At 34.9% G+C, this 21,551-nt stretch overlaps 3 protein-coding genes across 10 annotated transcripts; all 3 read left to right on the forward strand.

The window, feature by feature from the left end:
• Positions 1 to 5,537: 5,537 nt before the first annotated feature.
• LOC18046184 (beta-adaptin-like protein B) lies at positions 5,538 to 11,424 on the forward strand. Its single transcript, XM_024188121.1, has 14 exons — positions 5,538 to 5,735; positions 5,828 to 5,941; positions 6,125 to 6,375; positions 6,853 to 6,988; positions 7,108 to 7,287; positions 7,422 to 7,514; positions 7,623 to 7,834; positions 7,926 to 7,989; positions 8,088 to 8,267; positions 8,864 to 8,956; positions 9,360 to 9,772; positions 9,988 to 10,177; positions 10,258 to 10,461; positions 10,899 to 11,424. Exons 2-14 carry the CDS (start codon positions 5,876 to 5,878, stop codon positions 11,196 to 11,198), a joined length of 2,382 nt encoding a protein of 793 aa, XP_024043889.1. The 5' UTR covers positions 5,538 to 5,735; positions 5,828 to 5,875; the 3' UTR covers positions 11,199 to 11,424.
• A 547-nt stretch (positions 11,425 to 11,971) lies between these two features.
• On the forward strand, positions 11,972 to 15,245 carry LOC18046185 (serine/arginine-rich splicing factor SR45a). Of its 6 annotated transcripts, none has more exons than XM_024188565.1 (7): positions 11,972 to 12,072; positions 12,389 to 12,418; positions 12,596 to 12,643; positions 12,714 to 12,828; positions 13,055 to 13,204; positions 13,846 to 13,912; positions 14,802 to 15,245. In XM_024188565.1, the coding sequence occupies exons 2-7, from the start codon at positions 12,393 to 12,395 to the stop codon at positions 14,999 to 15,001; spliced, it is 606 nt and encodes a 201-aa protein (XP_024044333.1). In that variant the 5' UTR covers positions 11,972 to 12,072; positions 12,389 to 12,392; the 3' UTR covers positions 15,002 to 15,245. The 6 variants fall into 6 exon arrangements, 4 of the variants coding, with proteins under 4 accessions (XP_024044333.1, XP_024044335.1, XP_024044332.1 ...); XM_024188567.1 differs by having other exon boundaries at positions 11,976 to 12,072; positions 12,393 to 12,418; XM_024188564.1 differs by having other exon boundaries at positions 11,976 to 12,072; positions 12,389 to 12,643.
• Positions 15,246 to 17,649: 2,404 nt separating this feature from the next.
• Positions 17,650 to 21,524, forward strand: LOC18046186. 3 transcript variants are annotated; one of them, XM_006439451.2, is made up of 7 exons: positions 17,650 to 18,005; positions 18,552 to 18,904; positions 19,735 to 19,876; positions 19,995 to 20,131; positions 20,369 to 20,431; positions 20,524 to 20,592; positions 20,691 to 21,524. In XM_006439451.2, the coding sequence occupies exons 2-7, from the start codon at positions 18,710 to 18,712 to the stop codon at positions 20,784 to 20,786; spliced, it is 702 nt and encodes a 233-aa protein (XP_006439514.1). In that variant the 5' UTR covers positions 17,650 to 18,005; positions 18,552 to 18,709; the 3' UTR covers positions 20,787 to 21,524. The 3 variants fall into 3 exon arrangements, with proteins under 3 accessions (XP_006439514.1, XP_006439513.1, XP_024044542.1); XM_006439450.2 differs by having other exon boundaries at positions 18,564 to 18,904; XM_024188774.1 differs by lacking the exons at positions 17,650 to 18,005; positions 18,552 to 18,904 and adding an exon at positions 18,917 to 19,298.
• Positions 21,525 to 21,551: the final 27 nt, after the last annotated feature.

The raw sequence follows: 21,551 nt of genomic DNA on the forward strand, positions 1-21,551 counted from the left end.
TCTATGTCATTTTTCTAAGTTTTTGTTTTGTTTACCGGTTCCTCCTGCCCATTACCACTCCCACATTAATTTACCTATTTTTCCATTAATTTACCAGTTTTATGTGTGGTTTACAAATTTTTTGTTTCCTTTAACACTTAATGTCCATTTACCAGTTCCATGTCATTTTTCCAAGTTTTTGTTTTGTTTACAAGTTCTTCTTGCCATTTACAACTCCCATATTAATTTACCCAATTTTCCCTCAATTTACTAGTATTATGTGTGATTTACACCTTTTTTGTTTCATTTCACACTTAATGTCAATTTACTAGTTCTATGTCATTTTTCTAAGTTTTTATTTTGTTTACAAGTTCTTCTTGCAATTTACAACTCCAACATTAATTTACCAATTTTTTCCATCACGTTACTAGTTTTATGTGTGGTTTACAAAGTTTTTGTTTTATTTCACATTTAATGTCAATTTATAAGTTTTATGTCATTTTTCTAAGTTTTTATTTTGTTTACAATTTCTTCTTGCAATTTACAACTCCAACATTAATTTACTACATTTTCTATCAATTTACTAGTTTTTTTCTATTTTTAATTTTGTAGACCAATTTACCACTCTAACGCTAATTTACCTATTTTACCTTCAATCTACGAGTCATACGTGTGGTTTAGAAATTTTTTGTCTTATTTCACATTTATTTGGAATTTAGGTTATTTAGTTTAGGTCAATTGCCTCAACTTAAATTCAATGTGAAAATGGTTAAAGAGTTGGATTATTGGCATTTTATGATTTAGATAGAATGATATAAGGGTGTGCATGAGTTGGGTTTGATAGGGTTAGTGAAATTCTAACCTAGTCTACTTTTTAATGAGCTGAGATAAAATCCATCCAACTTAACTAAATAAACTTGTTTAACCAAATTCTATCCAAACCTTATATTGTCTGGTTAAGTTGATTAGGTTGAAGGTCAAATCAAAATTTTAAATTGAACAATGAAAATGATATGAAACTTGAAATGAAATTTATTAAAATCAAATATAAATCTTTTATAACATGGAATTTTCATTCACTATCTAGTGTACGTAAAGAAAGTTAATAAATTAACTATCTTTAAATTAAGAAAATTTCCACAAAAAGCATATAGACTTTATTTCTCCTACATCTCCTTTTTCAATTCCAAATTCAAACTTTTTAGACAATTAGCTAGCATCATATACAAAAATAAAATGAAAGTGATATATAATTATGTGCTGTTAAGTATTCACTAAAAAAATAAAAAGAAATTAAAACCAACTTACTTTTATATTAATCTTATAAAATAATAAATTTACTTATAAGAGAGTGTGATTTTGGTTTTGGAATTGTAGTCCAGAGCAGCAGATGCAAGAATGAAATAGCCTATTCTATTAAAAGATTAAAAAGAAAAAAAAATTAGATAAGCCATTTAAGTCTTTATAATTTTCTTCTTCTTCTTCTTCTTCTTCTTCTTCTTCTTCTTCTTCTTCTTATTATTATTATTATTATAGATTTGATTGGGTTAGAATAGTTAATTATAATTTATCCAACCCAAACTAATTATTAATTAGGTTTACTAATGTGCTCATGGTGCATTTACTAATTAATAATCGGAACGGGCTACAATCAGAATCAAGAATGTGAATAAGAATAAGTTATTTATTTGAGCTGTAGAAATTGAAGTCGGAATGAGATTCATTTCCATCGATGTGTTTAATTTGTCTTGAAATCATAATGAATTATCATAATTTACTTAAATGCCCTTTGTTGATTATTGTCAATTGGTGGTAATAATAATAATAATAATAATAATAATAATAATAATCATCATCATCATCATCATCATAATAATATTTATTAAAATAGTATTATAATTATGATTACTAATTCATTATTGTTATTATTTATTAATTTCATGATTTTTTATATGATTATTATTTATGAAAATATTATTGTAATCAAACTTTATAATAATTATTAAAATAATAAATTATTATTATTAATATTTTATTATATTATTATTTAGTAAAAATATTATTATATTTATAATTTTGTTGTTATTATTATCAGTATGAAATTATTTCATTATTATTTATTATAATATTATTATGATTATAATTCATTATAATTTATTATTATTATTTAATATTATCTAATTAAAATTTATAATAAATAATTAAAATATTTTTATAGTTATTATTTATTAAAAAAATTCAATATTATAACAATTATGGCGCCCTCCCAAATCATAGCAATGACAGGACCAGAGGTTATGTAACCAATAAGAGCACCAAAGAAAGGCTTTGACAACAAATCCTCATAGTGCTTCTGAGCAAAAGGGCGGTCCACAGTCATAAGCTTCAAACCCTTCAAAGAGAAACCCTTCTTCTCAAATCTGCTGATGATTTCAGCAACGAGCCTCTTTGGACCCCATCGGGCTTGATCATGATGAAAGTTTGTTCCATTTCTTTGAGATTCAGAGAAACCAACTTGTTTGCGAATTGAGTGAAATAGCACCACACATAGGTGAGAGAATAATGCATGCTCTATATATATACATATTTGTTGTCTTGGTCAAAACAATGCAAATGCGATAGAGGAGAATCAGTAAAGAATGATGAACCTAGCCCGGTTCTCCTCTTGACTTCCGACGCCGAGTCGTTATCGTCGGACCGAAACCACTTCACGAACACGAACCTAGCCGCTTCACGAACACGAACCATTGTAGAGCTTCTTCTTTCTCGCTTCTTTTTGGCTTCAAACAGTTTTCAAAGCGAAGATTGCAGTAAAAGAGGAACGATCGAGGAAACAAAATTCGGGTTAGCCAGCAAACCCGATTGCTTCGAAAATACAAAATTCGGAGTGCTGTGATTTTTAGATTCGATTTCGGGACCTTCGAATTATGACCAGACTTTGATTCTATTTGGACTTTCGTAGATTTCAATTTTAAAATATATATAATTTTGAAATTTTAACCGGTTAATTTTTTTTAAAATAAATGTTTAACCGGTTGTAAACCTGTTAATGAAAATTTTTTAAATACTTTTATTATATTATAGTTATTAGGTACCGTTGATCTAATCCAATGGTCCACGTTTATTATGGTATCAATGCCGTAAATTTATTTACGGCATTATAGAATTTTCCTAAATATATATATTAATGTTTTCGAAAAAACAATAATATTATTGCAACATTTTGTGTTTTTTTTAAATTATATATTATTTATATGAAAATATTTGTGACTGTAAAGTATCTCTTTAATATTTATTACCGAGTATTGGGTTGAATGAATATGGAGCATGCTGTATGCTGTATGCATGCGATCAGTAATTATGATTTATGAAGTTAAAAAAAAGATGTTTCTTAAAAATGTTGCCAGCAACAAGTTACATTGAGAGGATGAAGTTAAAAAAAAGATGTTTCTTAAAAATGTTGCCAGCAACAAGTTACATTGAGAGGCGGCAGTAGGGATGGCAATGGGCAGTGCCCGCAGCGGGTTTGCCATTACCAAACTCAAACCCGCACAAAATTTAAATTACCAAACCCACCCGCAACCCGCAGCGGGTTTTAATTTTTTTACAAAAACCCACCCGCAGCGGGTTTTAACAATTACCAAACCCGCAATGGTATCCGGCGGATTTTTTGCGGGTTTCCGTATTTAAAATCACAAATGTTTAATATATAAATTTATAATAATAACCTCAAATTCCATATAACATACTCAATTTTATATTTAAATAATGTAAATGAAAAATTAAAATTTCCACATCAATTCAACACAAATTCTCAAATTTAAGTATAAATTACACAAATCCATTTAAAAAACACAAACTAGTATCTAAAAATAATAATTACATTTCATATTATCATTTAAAACAAGCTCCAAGAGAAGATATTCATTTCATTCACCACCATAAGCACCCATCCAACACAATGCCTATAATAATAATTAAGATTAATATTTTCAAATACTAATTCAAAGGAAAATGCCTTTAGTTTTCTTTAGATTATGACTTTAGAATAGGATATAGGCCACATACACACATACACAACTTTGAGCCTTTGGCTATTTGGTAATTTAATTAATGATATTATTTTCTTTATACATTTTTAGATTAAAATTAAACTAAAAATATTTTTAAAAAAATATTGCGGATTTGGTGGATATCCATGCGGGTATCCATCGGATATAAGGTTAATACCAAACCCACCTGCATCCATGTGCGGGTTTTAATTTATAATACTAAACCCGTCCGCAACGGGTAAAATTACCCGCAACGGGCAGGTTTGCGGATTTGCGGGTACAATTGCCATCCCTAGGCGGCAGTAGAGAGATCGGTTCTGCAAAGCCCATTTTAAAAACTTGATCCATTGGCTTTTAGGCCCACGATACAGGTGAGTCAGACAGGCCCGTGTTTTTGACTTCTCTTCTGCAGCACAAACGATACGGTCTTGTTCTGAAGATGGAGGGCAGTGTGGTTGTATTTCCTCCGGTACCAGAAAGGGCTAAAATTTAACAGATTAAGAAAGCGGTTGAAGACTCGTTACAAGCGTTCTTAAGGACTGCCCGTCCAAATTCTCTCTTTCACCGTTTTTCGTGTTGTTATTGTTCATCGTCGAAGTCTCTAAAGCGGAAAAAGAGAGAGCTCACAGGAGGAAGAGAGAAATTAAACAAAGATGAGCGGTCACGATTCGAAGTACTTTTCCACGACCAAAAAAGGAGAAATCCCTGAACTCAAAGAAGAGCTCAATTCTCAGTATAAGGTAATAATTACGTTTCATATTGTGGTTTTTTTTTCAAATCTTTTTTTCATGTTGATCTCTGATCTGCATTAACTAATGCTTTGATTTGCGGCAGTTTAGCCTCTCCTTGTTGCTGATTGATCACTGTTCTTAGCAGATCTATTCCTTTGTTTCGTTGTATAGACTAATTTATGGATCGTATGCCGATGGGTGTAGTTCTTTTGAAGGAAATTTCGTTTTGTTTGGTTGATCAGAAGACTCTTGGATAGAAAAAATACAAAACTTTACTTGGTTAAGCGATTTGACTTTAGACAAATTGGAATTGGACTTAGTGAATAACTAATCTGTTAGGATACTGATTTATGAGAACTTTAGAAGAAACTATTGAATGTTTTCGAGTGTCACCCTGATTAGAAACCATTGTTGGATTTGAAGTTAATAATTAGTGTATAAAACTGTGTTAGATCTGCAATCCAATGTCACTGTTATGGAACTTTCATTCTGGATTCGAGGTAGTACATGGAATTAGTTTTACCATGGATGGATGTGGAATTGATGTCCCCATTGAATTTGTTTGGATTTTGCTTCAAAATAAGTGCATACAGTCATTGTTCATCACTTCAACATCACTAACGTCCCAATACTTTTATAGATTGGAATGCCGGGCAGTATTAAAGATTATTGTGTCAACACTACCTCTAATAGGGCATTTCTTTATATTTTCTTAGATTTGCATGTGTTTATAGATCATATTTTGAATTTTCCCCCCTCTTTCTATGTTACATAGGACAAGAGAACAGATGCTGTGAAGAAAGTGATTGCAGCTATGACTGTTGGGAAAGGATGTTCATCATTGCTTACAGATGTAGAGAAGTGCATGTAAACGCAAAATTTGGAGCTGAAGGAGCTAGTTTATTTATACCTTATAAATTACGCTAAAAGTCAACCAGACCTAGCCATTTTGGCAGTAAACACATTTGTGAAGGTAAGAGTTTCTGCAATGAATCTTGTGTCTAAAAGTATGTTAATAATTAACATTGCCCTTCAGCATCTCTAATCTACCTTTATGGTATGCAGGATTCTCAGGACCCAAATCCTTTGATTCGAGCTTTGGCTGTGCGGACAATGGGATGCATTCGTGTTGATAAAATCACAGAATATCTATGTGATCCTCTTCAGAGGTGTCTTAAGGTTGATACTTGGGCCTTATAAAATAATTGCATATTCCCGGCTGCTGGAACAATTGTTGAGTTCTGATATTCAATGTAGTATTTACTCTTTGCTTCTTTATCAACTGTTGCAGATTTATTGTAATTGGCTTGCACTTTGCTGCTTTTTTTTTTTTTAAGTCATTGTGTTGTAATATTCTGACAGGATGATGATCCGTACGTACGCAAGACAGCAGCCATATGTGTTGCCAAACTCTATGACATAAATGCTGAGTTAGTTGAGGATAGGGGCTTTCTAGAATCTCTCAAGGATTTGATATCTGACAACAATCCAATGGTTGTAGCCAATGCTGTGGCAGCACTTGCAGAGATTCAAGAGAATAGTAGTAGACCTATTTTTGAAATCACTAGCCACACACTCTCGAAGCTCCTTACTGCTCTAAATGAATGCACTGAGTAAGTTTACATTTGAAAACTATATGCTTTTTCCTTCCTTAAACACATATTTAAATTTAAAAAATTTGTGAATCACAACATTATAGGCAGGATATTGTAGCTCACTATGAGCTGTCTGTTTGATTGTCTGAGTGTAGCTGATGTTCTTTCACTCTATTCCGATTTTGAATGTCAAACTAGTTCTTGAAGATTTTTCAGTCTTTCTTGGTTAAGGCTTATAATTGGATTGACTATGGTGATTCTCTGTAAATACGTCGTGGTGGTTTCATGCTTATCGAGTGTGTTGAGATAGATGTTTTGCTTTCTATCTTGTGCACACGACTGTCCTGTAACCCTCGAAAGGCTGTTCATTTGCATTTTACATCTTTTAATGTCACAACGATGCATTGTTTTGATCAGTTATTCACTAATCTTTTTGTAAGTTTTGGCAGTGAACCTTTAGTTTGCTTTATTAATGTTAATTGTTACATTGTGTAGGTGGGGTCAAGTTTTTATATTGGATGCTCTCTCCAGATATAAAGCAGCTGATGCTCGTGAAGCTGAAAATATAGTGGAGAGGGTTACTCCACGACTACAACATGCTAATTGTGCTGTTGTACTTTCAGCTGTTAAGGTTTCTTTTACTTTTCTGTATTGATCAGTATGCATCTTGTTTTACTAGTTTTTACATCAATTATTGGTTTGCTTAGTTTCATCATTTTTGACCCTTTCCAATTTTCTACTGGCCACTAGATGATTCTCCAACAAATGGAACTTATCACCAGTACTGATGTTGTTCGAAACCTTTGCAAAAAGATGGCTCCTCCTCTTGTGACATTACTCTCCGCTGAACCTGAGATACAATATGTTGCATTAAGGAATATCAACCTTATAGTACAAAGGCGCCCTACAATTCTTGCCCATGAAATTAAGGTGATCAATAGATTCTTCCTTGCTTCATGAAGACTTTTATGCTGTACATGAAGACTCACTATTATACTTAGCCATTTAGGAATGATATGAGAAGGGACACCATACTTAATCAAACTCTTTTGCTGTTGTGTTAGGTGTTTTTCTGCAAGTACAATGACCCAATATATGTGAAGATGGAAAAGTTAGAAATCATGATAAAGCTTGCTTCTGACCGAAATATAGATCAGGTTGGTAAACTTAGTAAGAAATCTCCTCTATTAGTTTGTCTTGAACCGCCAATTTCTTAATGAAACAGTATGTATCAACTGATGGTCTTGTGGTGAACCCTTCTGCAGGTACTATTGGAGTTCAAAGAGTATGCCACAGAAGTAGATGTGGACTTTGTCCGAAAGGCTGTTCGTGCTATTGGCCGCTGCGCCATCAAATTAGAGAGAGCAGCTGAACGGTGCATTAGTGTTCTGCTTGAGTTGATCAAGATTAAAGTAAACTATGTGGTTCAAGAGGCTATTATAGTTATTAAAGATATATTTAGAAGATACCCTAACACGTAAGTTACAGCTTTCTGATCCTTTTGGCATTAGATTATAAAAACCGGGAAACTTTCAAAATTTGATTTTGAATCTTTTCACTGTTCGCAGCTATGAGTCCATTATTGCAACACTCTGTGAGAGCTTGGACACTTTAGATGAGCCTGAGGCTAAGGTAGGGCACTTGTACTTTCAGCTGCTGAGTGATTTGTTAAGATATCTCTTTCCTGAACTTATGTTTGTGCATCCTTGATGTGGTATCTCTCCCCTCAGGCATCAATGATTTGGATAATTGGTGAATATGCTGAAAGAATTGACAATGCTGACGAGCTCCTTGAGAGCTTCTTGGAGAGTTTCCCCGAAGAGCCTGCACAAGTCCAGTTGCAATTACTAACGGCAACTGTCAAACTTTTTCTTAAGAAGCCTACTGAAGGTCCACAACAGATGATTCAGGTAACTCTTAAATATTATACTTGCTTATGTTTCAAATTGCTTGGGTAATCTGGTTTTCATGCTCCTTACTTTGCCTTTTCGCTTTCTTCTGGCTTTTAAGTGACAAATGATATAGAGTTTTGCCTGTTTGCCCTTCGTTATGGAAGAACGATATCCTACCCTTTGTGTGTTTCTTAAAATTTGAAGCTTTTGAAACAATTCATCAAGTATTGACATTTGTTAATAAATTGTGGGTATGTTTATAGATGGTTGTTTTGGTGATAGTGTTATGTATATTCCAATTATGGAGAGATTGTACTTCTCAAATTAGAGTATGATATTGCCCAGTAGTAGTCATAGTCTGCTAATTTGAGGAAGCAAATCCTAGATGATATATGAAATAGTTATATGATTGTCTGTGTAGGAGCAATTACCATTTTTGTGAGGTGTTTGGGTAACATATAATTCCTCTTCCATATCTACAAAAAGAACGGTTTTCCTGTATTATCTGGATCATGATATTCTTGATAGACTATTAACATTTCATCATTGTAGTTGTACGTGTAGAATCTTCAAACATTCCAGCAAATTCTCACTATATGGATTCATGCTTGCAGGTTGTTTTAAACAATGCTACCGTCGAGACAGACAATCCCGATCTGCGGGATCGTGCTTACATATATTGGCGTCTTCTATCAACTGATCCTGAGGTTTGTATTTACTCAAATCATCTTTTTATATTATTTGATATAAGCTATTATTCTCTCTGACACATTTTGGTGGTCGGGCTTTGTTGGAGTTGAGGTGGGGGTGGGGTTTGTTAAAAGAGTGTATGTAATGCCACTGGAGTCCATTAGTTAATCATGCTTGCTAGAATTTGTCTAGCACCACCAAGGGAAGTAACAACTGAACTGAATAACTATCTTATTTCTGTTAAATTGAGGTTATTTCCATGAGTCCTGAGTCCAGCCAGTCCTCAGCCCTGGGTCTGTAAATAAATTGCTAGTACTGAACCCTTTGGCTCTTTAGAGACCTGTGTGGCTGCTTGGACATGGAACACCATACATTTTTAGAAGCTGTGACGGACCCCTTTCTTTTAAAATAACCTTTCAGGCAGCTAAGGATGTTGTGCTAGCTGAGAAGCCTGTGATCAGCGACGATTCAAACCAACTTGATCCTTCTCTTCTTGATGAGCTTCTTGCAAACATTGCTACATTGTCCTCTGTGTACCACAAACCGCCAGAAGCTTTTGTAACACGTGTGAAGACCACTGCCTCAAGAACTGACGATGAGGACTATCCTAACGGGAGTGAACAGGGTTATTCTGATGCACCTACTCATGTTGCTGATGAGGGAGCATCACCTCAAACTAGTTCAAGTAATGCCCCATATGCTGCAACAAGACAGCCAGCACCTCCTCCAGCTGCTCCTGTGTCTCCTCCAGTGCCTGATTTACTTGGTGATCTGATAGGCTTAGATAATAGTGCTGCCATCGTCCCTGCTGACCAGGCTGCAGCTTCTCCTGTGTAAGTATGATGGAATGTGCAAGTTCCTTGTCTCTCTTAGTTGCAATGCAGTCTCATTTGGCTATATTATTCATTTCATTGAATGTTATTATTATTTATTTTCACAATAATGAATCCGGTATATGGCTTGGAGCTCTCGGATGATTATGATAGTGATCATTTTAACCAAATGTGCATTCCTACTAATACACTTAATATTCTGTCCTTGATGGCAGCCCTGCTTTACCTGTTGTGCTACCGGCATCAACTGGACAGGGTCTGCAAATCGGTGCAGAGTTAACAAGACAGGATGGTCAAGTATTTTACAGCATGCTGTTTGAGAACAATACACAGACTCCACTTGATGGGTTCATGATTCAGTTTAACAAGAACACATTTGGTCTTGCAGCTGGTGGAGCCCTTCAGGTAGTCAATGTTTATGTGGTTTCAAGTTGGTTTTGTTAATGCATCATTTGGCTTTAAATTCATGTATTCTTGTCTATCAGGTGCCACAATTGCAACCGGGAACTTCAGGCAGGACACTGTTGCCAATGGTATTGTTCCAGAATATGTCTGCTGGTCCTCCAAGCTCACTTCTGCAAGTAGCTGTGAAGAATAATCAGCAGCCAGTATGGTACTTCAATGATAAGATCTCTCTTCATGTGCTTTTCACTGAGGATGGGAGAATGGAGAGAGGAAGCTTTCTGGAGGTAAAAACTTGTTCATTTGTCACTGCATGATACAAAATGGAGGAAATATCACATAACAGCACCGTTGCTCTGGTAAAGTAGGAACCACCAACCCACCAATTCAAGCTAACTGGAAACTTGTGTGATTTTAGTATTCTGAAAGAGTAATGCTAGAGATTCCAATACATGAGTCCCAATTGATTCGGCATTCATCTATTGGATGGTAAAATAGAGTAATAGATCATTTATATTCATCATCCAATAAATGAATGATACGTAAAATTGAGACTCAAATATTGGGATCCCTAGCATTATTGATTCTGAAATTCATGTTTTTGGAGCTGAAATAGGGTGATGAATTGATCGAGCAGTTTAATATATTTTTTAATATTGTTTGAACTTGAGTGCCCTCCAACTTAAGTAAGACTTCTAACTTGAATTTCCTTCCCATTTTGTAGACATGGAGGTCCCTTCCTGATTCCAACGAGGTATTGAAGGACCTTCCAGGGGTTGTGGTGAGCAACGTGGAAGCAACTCTGGATCTGCTGGCTGCATCAAACATGTTCTTTATAGCAAAGCGCAAGAATGCAAACCAGGATGTTTTTTACTTCTCTGCTAAGATCCCTCCTGGTGTACCCTTCTTGATTGAACTCACCACAGTTATTGGAAATCCTGGGGTCAAGTGTGCGATTAAGACTCCAAATCCTGACATTGCACCTCTTTTCTTTGAAGCCATAGAGACACTTCTCAAGGCTTGATTCTGTTTGCTCAAATTTTTTTTAGTGTATGTAAATTCTATCTTGGTGACTAAGTTTTTGGGTGGTCATTCGGCTGTTTCTATTTTTTATACCTTTCCTCCGCTCCACTAGCCGCACGCTTGCTGTCTGTATTCAACGAAACTTGAGATTACTTTTTTTTTTTCCCCCATTTTGTTGTAAGTCTCCGCATTTTGGTAGTGTTTTAATTGAATTGTATTTTTATTGATTGCAAGTGTTGTTAGGGTTTCTGATGCCTTTTTTACCATTATTTAAAACGTAGCCAAGAAAAAGTCTCTGATGCCTTTAATTAAATAATTTTTTTTAAAAAATAAATGTTAATTAAAGTACTTATTTTTCTGTTTAATAAAAAATAATAAAATATAAATTAAAGATGACAATATAATTTTATAAAATGAAAGAGAATTATTTTTTTTAATTTTAATTGAAATATTTTCTAAAATTTTAAATGTTAATGTGGTTCTTTAAATAAATAATAAAATTATTTTTTGAAGAGATTTTTGAATATACTCTTAGTTGAAAGTCGTTAGGCGATTATTTAAAATGTAGCCACGAGGGAAAAAAAGAAAAAAGAAAAAATAGCATAGAAGGTTGTTAATTTTGTGGGCATAAATAAGCACGAGTATTTAAAAGAAAACAAAAAAACGCACGACTACGAAGCCTGGGGAGCAAAATGATATTGGCCTGCGGCCCACCGTGTTTGCACGTGCGGGACACGTGTCAGAACACATATCTTTTAGTCTACCGGGTTCCGTTTCGGCGTTACTAGTATCACTATCATCGAATAATCAGTCTAGGCAGCACCGCGAAACCGTGTTAGGTCATCCGTGTGACTCCAGCTATTTCACTACCAAAGGTATCCTTATGCTATCAATCGCTACTTTTATGTTAATTTTTTCTCCGTTCAAAACGTGTCTCCATGTAGATCTGTTTTGATATGTATTGAAAGCTCGGTGCTCCATGGAACCGTTGGATTTGGCGTGTATTAGGTTTGATTTTGTTCTGTTTTGTTCCCAAGAAAGTGCCGGAATCTCTTCTAAATCAATTTAAGAATTAGACAAGTCTACATAGCTGAGTTTCTTGTTATATATAACTCTGTGTCTCCGATTAATTGTCGGATTGTAGGTTTATTTCTATTTTCTAATATTCGGTATTTCATCTTTTGTGCATAGATAGATGTCATCATATTCAAGGGAAGGAAGGTAAGTCAGCTTTAAAGCCTCCCTTTTATAGGACAATGTACCATTTTTCTGAAAATGTATATATCCTATTATGGCTATAGGCTTCTTTTTTAAAAAAAGAAAAAGAAAAAAAAGAATTTGTTCTGTTGATTATTCTCTCAGAGCTGCTTCACCACATAATTCTGTTTCACCTCGTAGAGGCCAGAGGTCAAGATCATTATCAAGGTCCAGGCGCAGTCGATCGAGGTATACATTGGTAATATGTGTTGAGTGTCGGTAGCGTGACCTTCTAATATTTGGGGTGGTAACATTCCAGGTCTAGGAGCCGGTCTCCTGATGCTGCGAATCCAGGAAATAACTTGTATGTAACAGGCTTATCCACAAGGGTGACAAATGCTGATCTTGAGAAGTTTTTTGGTGGTGAAGGGAAGGTATGGTTGGTTAACTTGCATTTTTGCTGTATTTTGTAAGACTATTATGAATTATTACTATGATTGCTTGGTTTTTTAAAAGAATGTTCCTTCTTCAACTCGGCTGTAGCAACTGCTGTCAGGGGATATTGTCTCCTAACTGCAGTCAAAAACTTCAATTGGATAGTTTTTGACTGCTTTTTTTTTTTTTTTTTTGTGGAATAATCCTTTGCAAATTTTGTTTCAGGTCACTGAATGCCACTTGGTCACAGATCCTCGCACCAGAGAATCCTGTGGTTTTGCATTTGTTACTATGGAAACTGTTGAGGGTGCTGACCGCTGTATCAAGTACTTAAACCGTTCAGTGCTTGAAGGTCGACTAATCACCGTGGAAAAGGTATTATTTACCAATATATTTGTCTTACAGTGCTCTGTGGTGAGAGTGACTGATTTAGAGTTTTCTTTGAAAGTTCCCCTTCAGAAATGTTGCCTGATAAATTTTGGCAGCAGGTCTTGTATGTGTAACTTCATCGAATTCAGTGTAAGGTCTAAACAGTTGAACCTTCCTCACCACGACATGTGTTCTGCATCGACATTTGAAACTCATCGATTCAAATTCGACTGTTTTGCCGGGGGTTGTACGCCCTTTTTTCCTATTCCTCATTAATAATATCTTACCTGACTGTTTATTTATATATTCATGTATCTCTTAAAGGTTGAAGTATTTTGGAGACAGGTTGCATTGGCTTTTTTGGGGTCTGCTTATGCTTATTCCTTTGAAGTTTTATCTCTTACCTTAAGTACTCACCTTGAGTGTTTTATGATGTTCTGTTTGCCTCAAGTCCAATAATCAAATAATATATCATCTGACATATATATAAAGTCATTTGCATCCATGAACCAACGATGCAATTCACTTCTATATTCTTGTAATGTGAAAGTTTCTGGATAGCTATGTGCTCAAAGTAGTTCTATTCAGTAAATGATTAACTTGCTCTGTCATAATCTTATTTTGCACTTAAAATGTAATATATGCAGGCAAAGAGGAGTCGTGGCAGAACACCAACTCCTGGCCATTATCATGGCTTGAGAGAGAAGCAGCGAGGTATGAATTAGAATCTCACGTTTATGGAAATTTGATGGATACCTTGGTTCATTATTTTCTAAACTTGGGCTACAGCTGCACTGTATGTACACTTGACTACTTGAGGATGCAACATGAAAATAAAAGAACCATTGATACTTGCTTGTGGTTTGTGATATCTCGATCTATCGCTCAGGACTAGCATAGTGGAATGCCATCTGGTGCATTGAACATCACATCTTCATCCTAGGTCCCCTGCCTTAGGCCCTTGCATTTGTGTGGACCTACAATAGTCTTCACAGACCCATAATCGTCCATGGCACGTGCTACCTGAGAGCCCTTGCTTTTCTTCTTATGTAGCATTCTGGCATAAAAATAAAGTGTAAGGAACATCTGTTATATTTTTTTTGATATTTGTCTCCCAACCTGGTTGGTTGGCGTTTGTTCAGTTTTGTACTCATTCTAACCAACTCAAAAGGTGGATTGTCTCAAAGCTATGATAAATCCAGCCTTTTTGAGGCTCTGCTAATAACAAATACAAAAATTTAATTAACTGACAAGTTTACTGATATCGAAGTTTTAGGAGATGTCATGTGTACTTTGTTTATGTGCTGATCAAGCACCCAGCTAGCATTGCACATGTTGGGGCAACTGCCCCTGCTTGATAAAAAATCCCTTAAAAATCATTCATTATTTAAGCTCCTTGTCCCTGTGATTCGATATTTAAGCTCCTTGTCCCTGTGATTCATTATTTAAGCCCCTTGTCCCTATGAACTTACTTGAAATGCCCCCATGAGTTGAAGAATTTAAGCCTCTGAGTTGAAATTGTGATCATTCTTAAGTTATCCCCTGCAAACTAGATTTGTGTCTCTGTCCCTGGCTGCTGATCCTTATTGGTTATGGATTGCAGGAAATGGTCGTAGACGTTCTCGTAGCTATTCCCCCTACAGATATAACAGAGATTCTTATTCAAGGGACCGGCGAGGAAGATCACGTTCCCCATATGGTAGAGGAAGATCACGATCCCCATATGGTAGGAGGGACCATGACTTATTTAGGAGACGCAGGGAACGGTCGTTGTCTGCTGGGAGCAGTGGTTACCGTAGGTAGAGCAAATCAGTTTCATTACAGTTCTGATCACCTCTGATTACTGGTTATTTAATTTAGTGCGGATTTTGTCGAGCAGTGCTATTTAATGTCCTGTATCCTGATGTTACTTCAGCATTTGTACTCTTCAAATTCTTTTTGCTTTAACCTACCATCTTGTTGTAACAGTGACTGTCCCTGTGATTTTAAGGATATGAAACTACTGTATTTACAGAAAAAAATAATAATATTATTAAAATAAGAATTATCAGATGCTCTTCTTATGATCTTATCAATTTGTAAATAAATATAACTAGTAAAATTGATGTAGGTCAATTCAGAAAGTGTCTCAAATATTTATGCTAATTTTTCTTATTTTAGTGATCTGCCTTAATTATTAACGTGACGTTTTTCATGTCTTAGTTGAGTAGGATTTCAATAATGGTGCAGTTACCAATTAATTACTGGGCTGGAAGGAAAATAAAAATTAAAATAAATTTTTTACTTGAGTTGTAGAAATTGAAATTGAAATATTTGTATTTCTATGTGTGTTTATTTTATTTAGGAATTGAAATGGACAGTTACCAGTTATGAAAATGTGTCTAGTTAATTAATAATAATAATAATAATAATGAAGGAATTTTATTTGTTACCATTTAGTGCTGTAGGATCAAGAATTGTATCAAGGCCAAAATTTGAATGTGGCCTGTGGAGCCGTTGGAGTTTGAACTGTATGGTTATATCTGCTTATTTTGACCGTAGTTCACCACAAGGTTTTAACCCAATCTCGCTTCATCTGCTCAGAGGAGATCCGGATAGCTAAAGCATGGGCGTATGGTAAAGTCCAAAAAAGTACAAGGCCAGAATTTTGAATGTGCATATGCCGTGCGAGATGCAACTTTTTATCGTAGGACAAAATGTACTGGATATAGCCTCTTTAAGGAAATTTTTTTATTTTTAAATAGAAGAGAAGAGGCACGAAATTGAAAAAAGAAAGTTAGGAGGAGGGAAAGTAAATAAGAGGGAGCATGTGGGGAAGGGGGTCCACTCTTTGAATCCTAAAATCTGATAGCGGGGTGCGCTCCAGCTGCAAGAGCGGACTTCAAACCAAAATTCAAATTTATGCAATTTTCCTTTTTCTCTTTCTAAATTTTCTGCTACATTCTACTTGCTTGAAACTGTTTTGATATCTTCTTCATACAGGGACATTTCATTTGCCAGGATAAGATCCGACAGCTGGGTCTCGGACACGTGTATGTCTCTTTTGCACTCTATTTCGGGTAACCGGTCACTAGCTCGTCTCCAGCTCGGCTTGCTTTGGCTTCGCAATCATTAAGCTCAATAAATAATTAAATGGCAAGATTGCCCCATGCTAATGGCCAGAACTATTGATTGAGATTAGACGTATATAATTTTTAATCTATAGTATTAAATATTTAATAAGTATTATATCCTGTAATTTAAAAGTTATTTTGATATAATTTTTTATTTGTATAATAAAAATTTTATTATATGTTTAATAATTTTATTAAAATTATTATTTAAAATTTATATTTATTAAATATTATTAATTTTTATTTAACAGTTATAGTTTTTTTTTTATAGTAATTATATCTTCAAAAGTTAAAACACCTCAAACACAAATAAAATCTTAGTGAAACAAGGGAACATATATGAAAGAGTCAACTACCGAAGATGAATTTCAAGTGTATGAAGACGAATTACAATTTACTAGTAAAACACAAATTTATATATGATTAAAATAAGATGAAAATAAAAACGCTGACCTATCTTGAATTTTATTTGCCATAGCATGCTATAGTATAATCTCTATAAATTATTAATAATATAATTATAAAAATCTATTAATTAAAAGAGGTGCAATTAGAAATTTTAAAAATGTGATCTAATAAATATTCATATTTCAAGGAAAAATAAAATATATTTAATAAAATATGATAATCAATTATATTTATAATTTTAATGAATTATTAATTTTATGATATGAATGGACCACATTATTATACAAGGGTTTTGAAAAAAAAATTATCTTATTAATTTATTAAAATGATTAATTTAACCTCTAAATCCAGGTCCCAACCATTGCGCTTCGAAAATGCGGCAAATGCCAGCATCAAGTATTGAATCAGTGAGATGTAATGCGCCTTATTTGAATGGCAAATTATGAAATTCGTTTCAATTAATATGGAGCCCACCTATTATTTTATGCAACGTGGTATGCCAAACATGGCCTAAATGAAATTTAACAAAAGGATTTGAACAGAAACTTGTTTAATATTTTTTAAAATAATTTGACATTAGCTTTGAGTGACGTTAGAAAGGCATAAAAGACAAAAGTAAGGTACGGTACATCCGTGTCCCCACGGTCGGATCCTTAATTTGTCATTAAGACGATCACGTGAAATTCGTCTGGCTCGTGCCACCGTGGATGCTTAATGGATTGGACCACGCACTAACCAAATAACAATAAAGAAAACACGGCTCGCACAACCGAGCCGAGCCGAGCCGAGACGAGACGAGACGAGACGAGAGAGGAAAAGCATGTAAACAGGGAGAAGCCGGTAAAAAAGGTGTGACTGTACGGCACATGGCAGGTCGTCTAGTATGTAATTGGCGGTTGGTAAGCATTTAGTGTGCTCCCTTCTCTTTACCTTGCTCCCTCTTCCTCCTGCTTATCTCTGCTACTGCGTCCTCCTCTTTTTGCTCTCTCTCTCTCTTTCTCTCTCTCTCTCATATTTCAATCCGTTACTTCGTATATATTCTTATTATTGTTTATTATTTATTCAACAAATTTTTTTTTTTTAAAAAAAGACGATAATAGTTCTCCCTCTACCTCTCGCTCGCTCTCGAAATCTGTGCATTTTCTATCTCCACTATTCAAACAAACAAACAAACAATCTCTTAACGATTCATTTTTCATCAGCATTCAGTCGTTCGTCCCAAGATCCGATACGTAAATCCGGTTTTCCGGTTCTTCGACTCCAATATTAATGCTTTTCTCGTAAAGGTATTTTTCGGATATTTTATGATTATTATTATAATTAGTTTTTGTCTTTCTTTAACTAATGCTTGTCAACTTATATTATTATTTTGTCGTCTCAAATTCAGCTGCCACTCCACCGAGGTTCTAATTAACTTCATTTTTTTAATTTCTAAAGCTTCTTCTTCGAGTTTTCGCTTCTTTTGTATCAAGTATTTGCATTAAATTTCTGATTAGTGAGTTAGCAAAGTCGCTGACTTTTCTTTGAATTTAAATTTCTTAGCGCTGGTATTATTAACAGTAATTCATTTTACGTTGTGTAATTTTAAGCTTCAGTGTGATTTGATGTCACTGGTAACTCAAACGAGGGCTTTATGATACTGAGCTTACTCGTATCGTATCATTCATTTATTATGATCAATCTGACTCCGTGACTCATTTTATTTGAATTTCTTCTATTTCTTTTAGCATTTCATCCAAATATTCGTGTTAGATAAACTCTCTCTCTCTCTCTATGACATCACTGTGGTATGTTGAATCTCTAACGACATTTTTTTTTAATATATTTTTTAGTTTTGGCTTCAGGTTCTTCAGTTGAAGCTTGGGCTAACAGTCGTTCAATAACGAAACGGTTCATGAATGGACGGGCTTTAGTAACAGAGTTAGATTTTAGTGTAAACCATTAGTTTAAAGGATTTGGGTTCTCTTAATTGGGTTTGATTAACAAAGCAATGTTGGAGCCTGAATTATGCTCTAATCGCGGGGTTCTCTCGCCTTTCCGAGAAGAAAGCGGCGATGAAGAGCTCTCGGTTCTTCCTCGGCACACCAAAGTTATTGTCACTGGAAACAACAGAACAAAGTCCGTTTTGGTGGGATTGCAAGGTGTGGTTAAGAAGGCTGTTGGCCTTGGTGGTTGGCACTGGCTGGTATATTATTAATCTTTCATTTATTTATTTTTTTCCTGATAAGAGAACACTAATTTTATTGATAAACTCATTAGAAGATTATGTTATTTATGTACGTATAGAGAGATCACTTTTAATGTTTCGGTTGGCCAATTTATTGCATTGAGTGTGATGTTAAAGTTGCTTTCCACATAGGTTTCTTTATGTTTGGCTTGTTTTGTTTTCTTTCCTATTTTGAATCTGGGCTTTAGCAAGCCGGCACAGTATATTATTGTCTTTGAATTTGATGAGATCTGGATTTTAGGTCTAGACCTTTTTATTTATTTATTTATTTTCTTTTGGCCGCCAGAGTCGTAAACAGAACCAAGCTTTTACCCTCTTTCTCATGTCTAATATTCCCAGCATGAATGACAACGTAAGTTAAAGTTTTTCGTTTCCTATTTGTAACTATAAGATATTGATGATTGTATCCTGTACTGCAATTTTCTTTTGTTCTAACAAACTAGTAGAAATAATTTTTTGAAAATATTATGTGTTTTGATGTGTTTCATGAATTGACGCCCACGTTTTTCCTTTGAGGGTTGCAATTCCCTTTTTCTTTGCCATTTTTTCGGGTTTAAACTTGTCAAAATTAATTGCCGGACTATGTTCTTTGTAATTGATCTGGGATATTGGATTTCTTTATTGGGTATCAAAAAAGAACTCTTCTCTGGTCAGTTCCTTTGTTTTTCATCCTCTGTTTGGTTTGGTGTAGTTGTATAACCTTTTAGGTGAGGGGCAAATACCACATGCCTATATTCAGTCAAGTTATTGGCTGTTTTTTTATAAAATCATATTGCTTGGTTCACAAGGTTCTTAAAAACGGGGTGGAAGTTAAGCTGCAAAGGAATGCATTGAGTGTGCTGGAACATCCCACAGGGAATGAAGTGGATGAAGATCACGATTTTGATTCTAGCAGTGGCTCGGACATTGGTGAAAAGGATCATGATTTCTGTGAGTTATACTATTTCATACCTGATGAAATCAGTGCATGTTTTGCCCTATTACATTTGATTGTTGATCTAATTTTTTTGTCTGCCACTAAGGCTGTTGATCTTTTCTTCGTGAGCAGCCAGTAGCATTGAGTTTCATAAATTGAGCAAGCCAAGAGTTCGTCAAACAAGGCCATGGGTGTCGTCTGCATCAGCAAAGTTGGTTAATCGTGGGAGTTACAGAGATGTTCAATCCATTATCCACAGATCTCAACCGGTGAGAAATTTAAAGAGAGAGATTGTAATTAATGTAGTTAGGAAGCATGTTGCAAGAGTTTGGAACCAGAACGATACGTTTCTGAAATTTTTGCGGTATTGTTTGGATATAGTTGTTAAATTTGTTTCTTTAATAAATTTTTAAAAAAATCTACTTGAGATTCTTTGATGCTGATTATTTGAAGCTTTTGTTCAGTACCTAATGATTTTAAGTCTATGATTCTTTTTCAATAATCAGAAGGTGAACTTGGCCCGACTTGGAACAGATTCGTTAAGGAGATACTGCAGACACTACAACCTTGTATGTCCTACCAACTTTCAGACTGATAGACTTTAATGTTTTCAACTATTATTGATAATTTTCATTTAAAAAAATCTTTTGCACTCATTTAGGCAAACATCAGTTCTGATTCATCAAGGGAGCAAATGCTCAACGCTGTGCAGCGGCATTTTACATCACAGGTCTCTCTTTCCTCCCACAGTCTTTGTGCTCACACATACATAAGGCTTTACAGTCACAAAACCGTAGATATCTGACATCAAATCCTATTTTCTTACAGCCAAAACTCTCGGAGGTGCATGTGATTTCTGAATTTGTAAATGCAGTCATGAAAGCAACAAAGAGGCGGAAACCGGTTGACAGACATATGGAGTGATGAGACTAAGAATGTTGATTGCCTTGTATAATAATTATATACATATATTAAATCTCTAACCTCTAGATCAGTTCTAATTTATATGTAAGGGTCGGTGGTTCACCGCTGAACGACATACTTCTTCCCTAGATTCTAACCTTTTTAGAATCGGGTCGTTACCCTAGTTTTAATTTCAGAGCAGTTGCCTTGTTATTATTTTATCTCCTATTTTAGCACATAATCAATTTTGTACATTGCAATGAGGGATAATTTTAATGTGGACTGGTGAGGGGGTGACGTTAAACGAAAGTCCTCAATTATATGATGGTGATTTGGTTAAGGGGCCAGGCTGGCATTTGTTGTCATGTATCTGCGCAACAGCAAGCGATGGGGACGTGTGGATTTTCAACAGAACGTGGGTGTACAAAAATGCCCTCGCAAGTGCAACCAATGGGTTTCTTTTCTTTACACTCCTAAGCCGCGGTGCCTCCCACAAGGCCCCAAATTTCAAACCGAAGGTCACCGCTTCATGATTACAAGTTCCAACTGTTGCAAAGTCAAAGAGGGATGACGTACTGGGGGTGGGCAGCAGCGTCGTCGTTTAGCTAATGTTGGCTACATCAAACATCTGGAGCTAAAAGGGTCGAGCCCGATTGCCTTGCCTTTTTGAATTTCGTAAACTAGTCGTTTTTTTAATTTTTAATGAATGATTGGACCGATGCCCAAGCGATAGATTTTTCTTTCTTTTATCAAAAGTATGGATGATTTGATCTGTCTCAAATCTCA

The sequence above is a fragment of the Citrus clementina genome, unplaced genomic scaffold (genome assembly GCF_000493195.1).
Source record: "Citrus clementina cultivar Clemenules unplaced genomic scaffold, Citrus_clementina_v1.0 scaffold_3, whole genome shotgun sequence".
In the NCBI taxonomy this organism is placed as follows: domain Eukaryota; kingdom Viridiplantae; phylum Streptophyta; class Magnoliopsida; order Sapindales; family Rutaceae; genus Citrus; species Citrus x clementina.

Excerpts from the sequence above, each read along its gene's own strand:
- LOC18046184 (XM_024188121.1), top strand. The coding sequence starts at position 5,876 with ATGGGATGCATTCGTGTTGATAAAATCACAGAATATCTATGTGATCCT. Across the intron at positions 8,268-8,863 it reads GTCCACAACAGATGATTCAG|GTTGTTTTAAACAATGCTAC; the intron begins GTAACTCTTAAA and ends TCATGCTTGCAG. Across the intron at positions 10,178-10,257 it reads CAGCTGGTGGAGCCCTTCAG|GTGCCACAATTGCAACCGGG; the intron begins GTAGTCAATGTT and ends CTTGTCTATCAG.
- LOC18046185 (XM_024188564.1), top strand. The coding sequence starts at position 12,489 with ATGGCTATAGGCTTCTTTTTTAAAAAAAGAAAAAGAAAAAAAAGAATT. Across the intron at positions 12,644-12,713 it reads TCCAGGCGCAGTCGATCGAG|GTCTAGGAGCCGGTCTCCTG; the intron begins GTATACATTGGT and ends GTAACATTCCAG. Across the intron at positions 13,913-14,801 it reads CTTGAGAGAGAAGCAGCGAG|GAAATGGTCGTAGACGTTCT; the intron begins GTATGAATTAGA and ends TATGGATTGCAG.
- LOC18046186 (XM_006439451.2), top strand. The coding sequence starts at position 18,710 with ATGTTGGAGCCTGAATTATGCTCTAATCGCGGGGTTCTCTCGCCTTTC. Across the intron at positions 18,905-19,734 it reads TTGGTGGTTGGCACTGGCTG|GTTCTTAAAAACGGGGTGGA; the intron begins GTATATTATTAA and ends TTGGTTCACAAG. Across the intron at positions 20,593-20,690 it reads AGCGGCATTTTACATCACAG|CCAAAACTCTCGGAGGTGCA; the intron begins GTCTCTCTTTCC and ends ATTTTCTTACAG.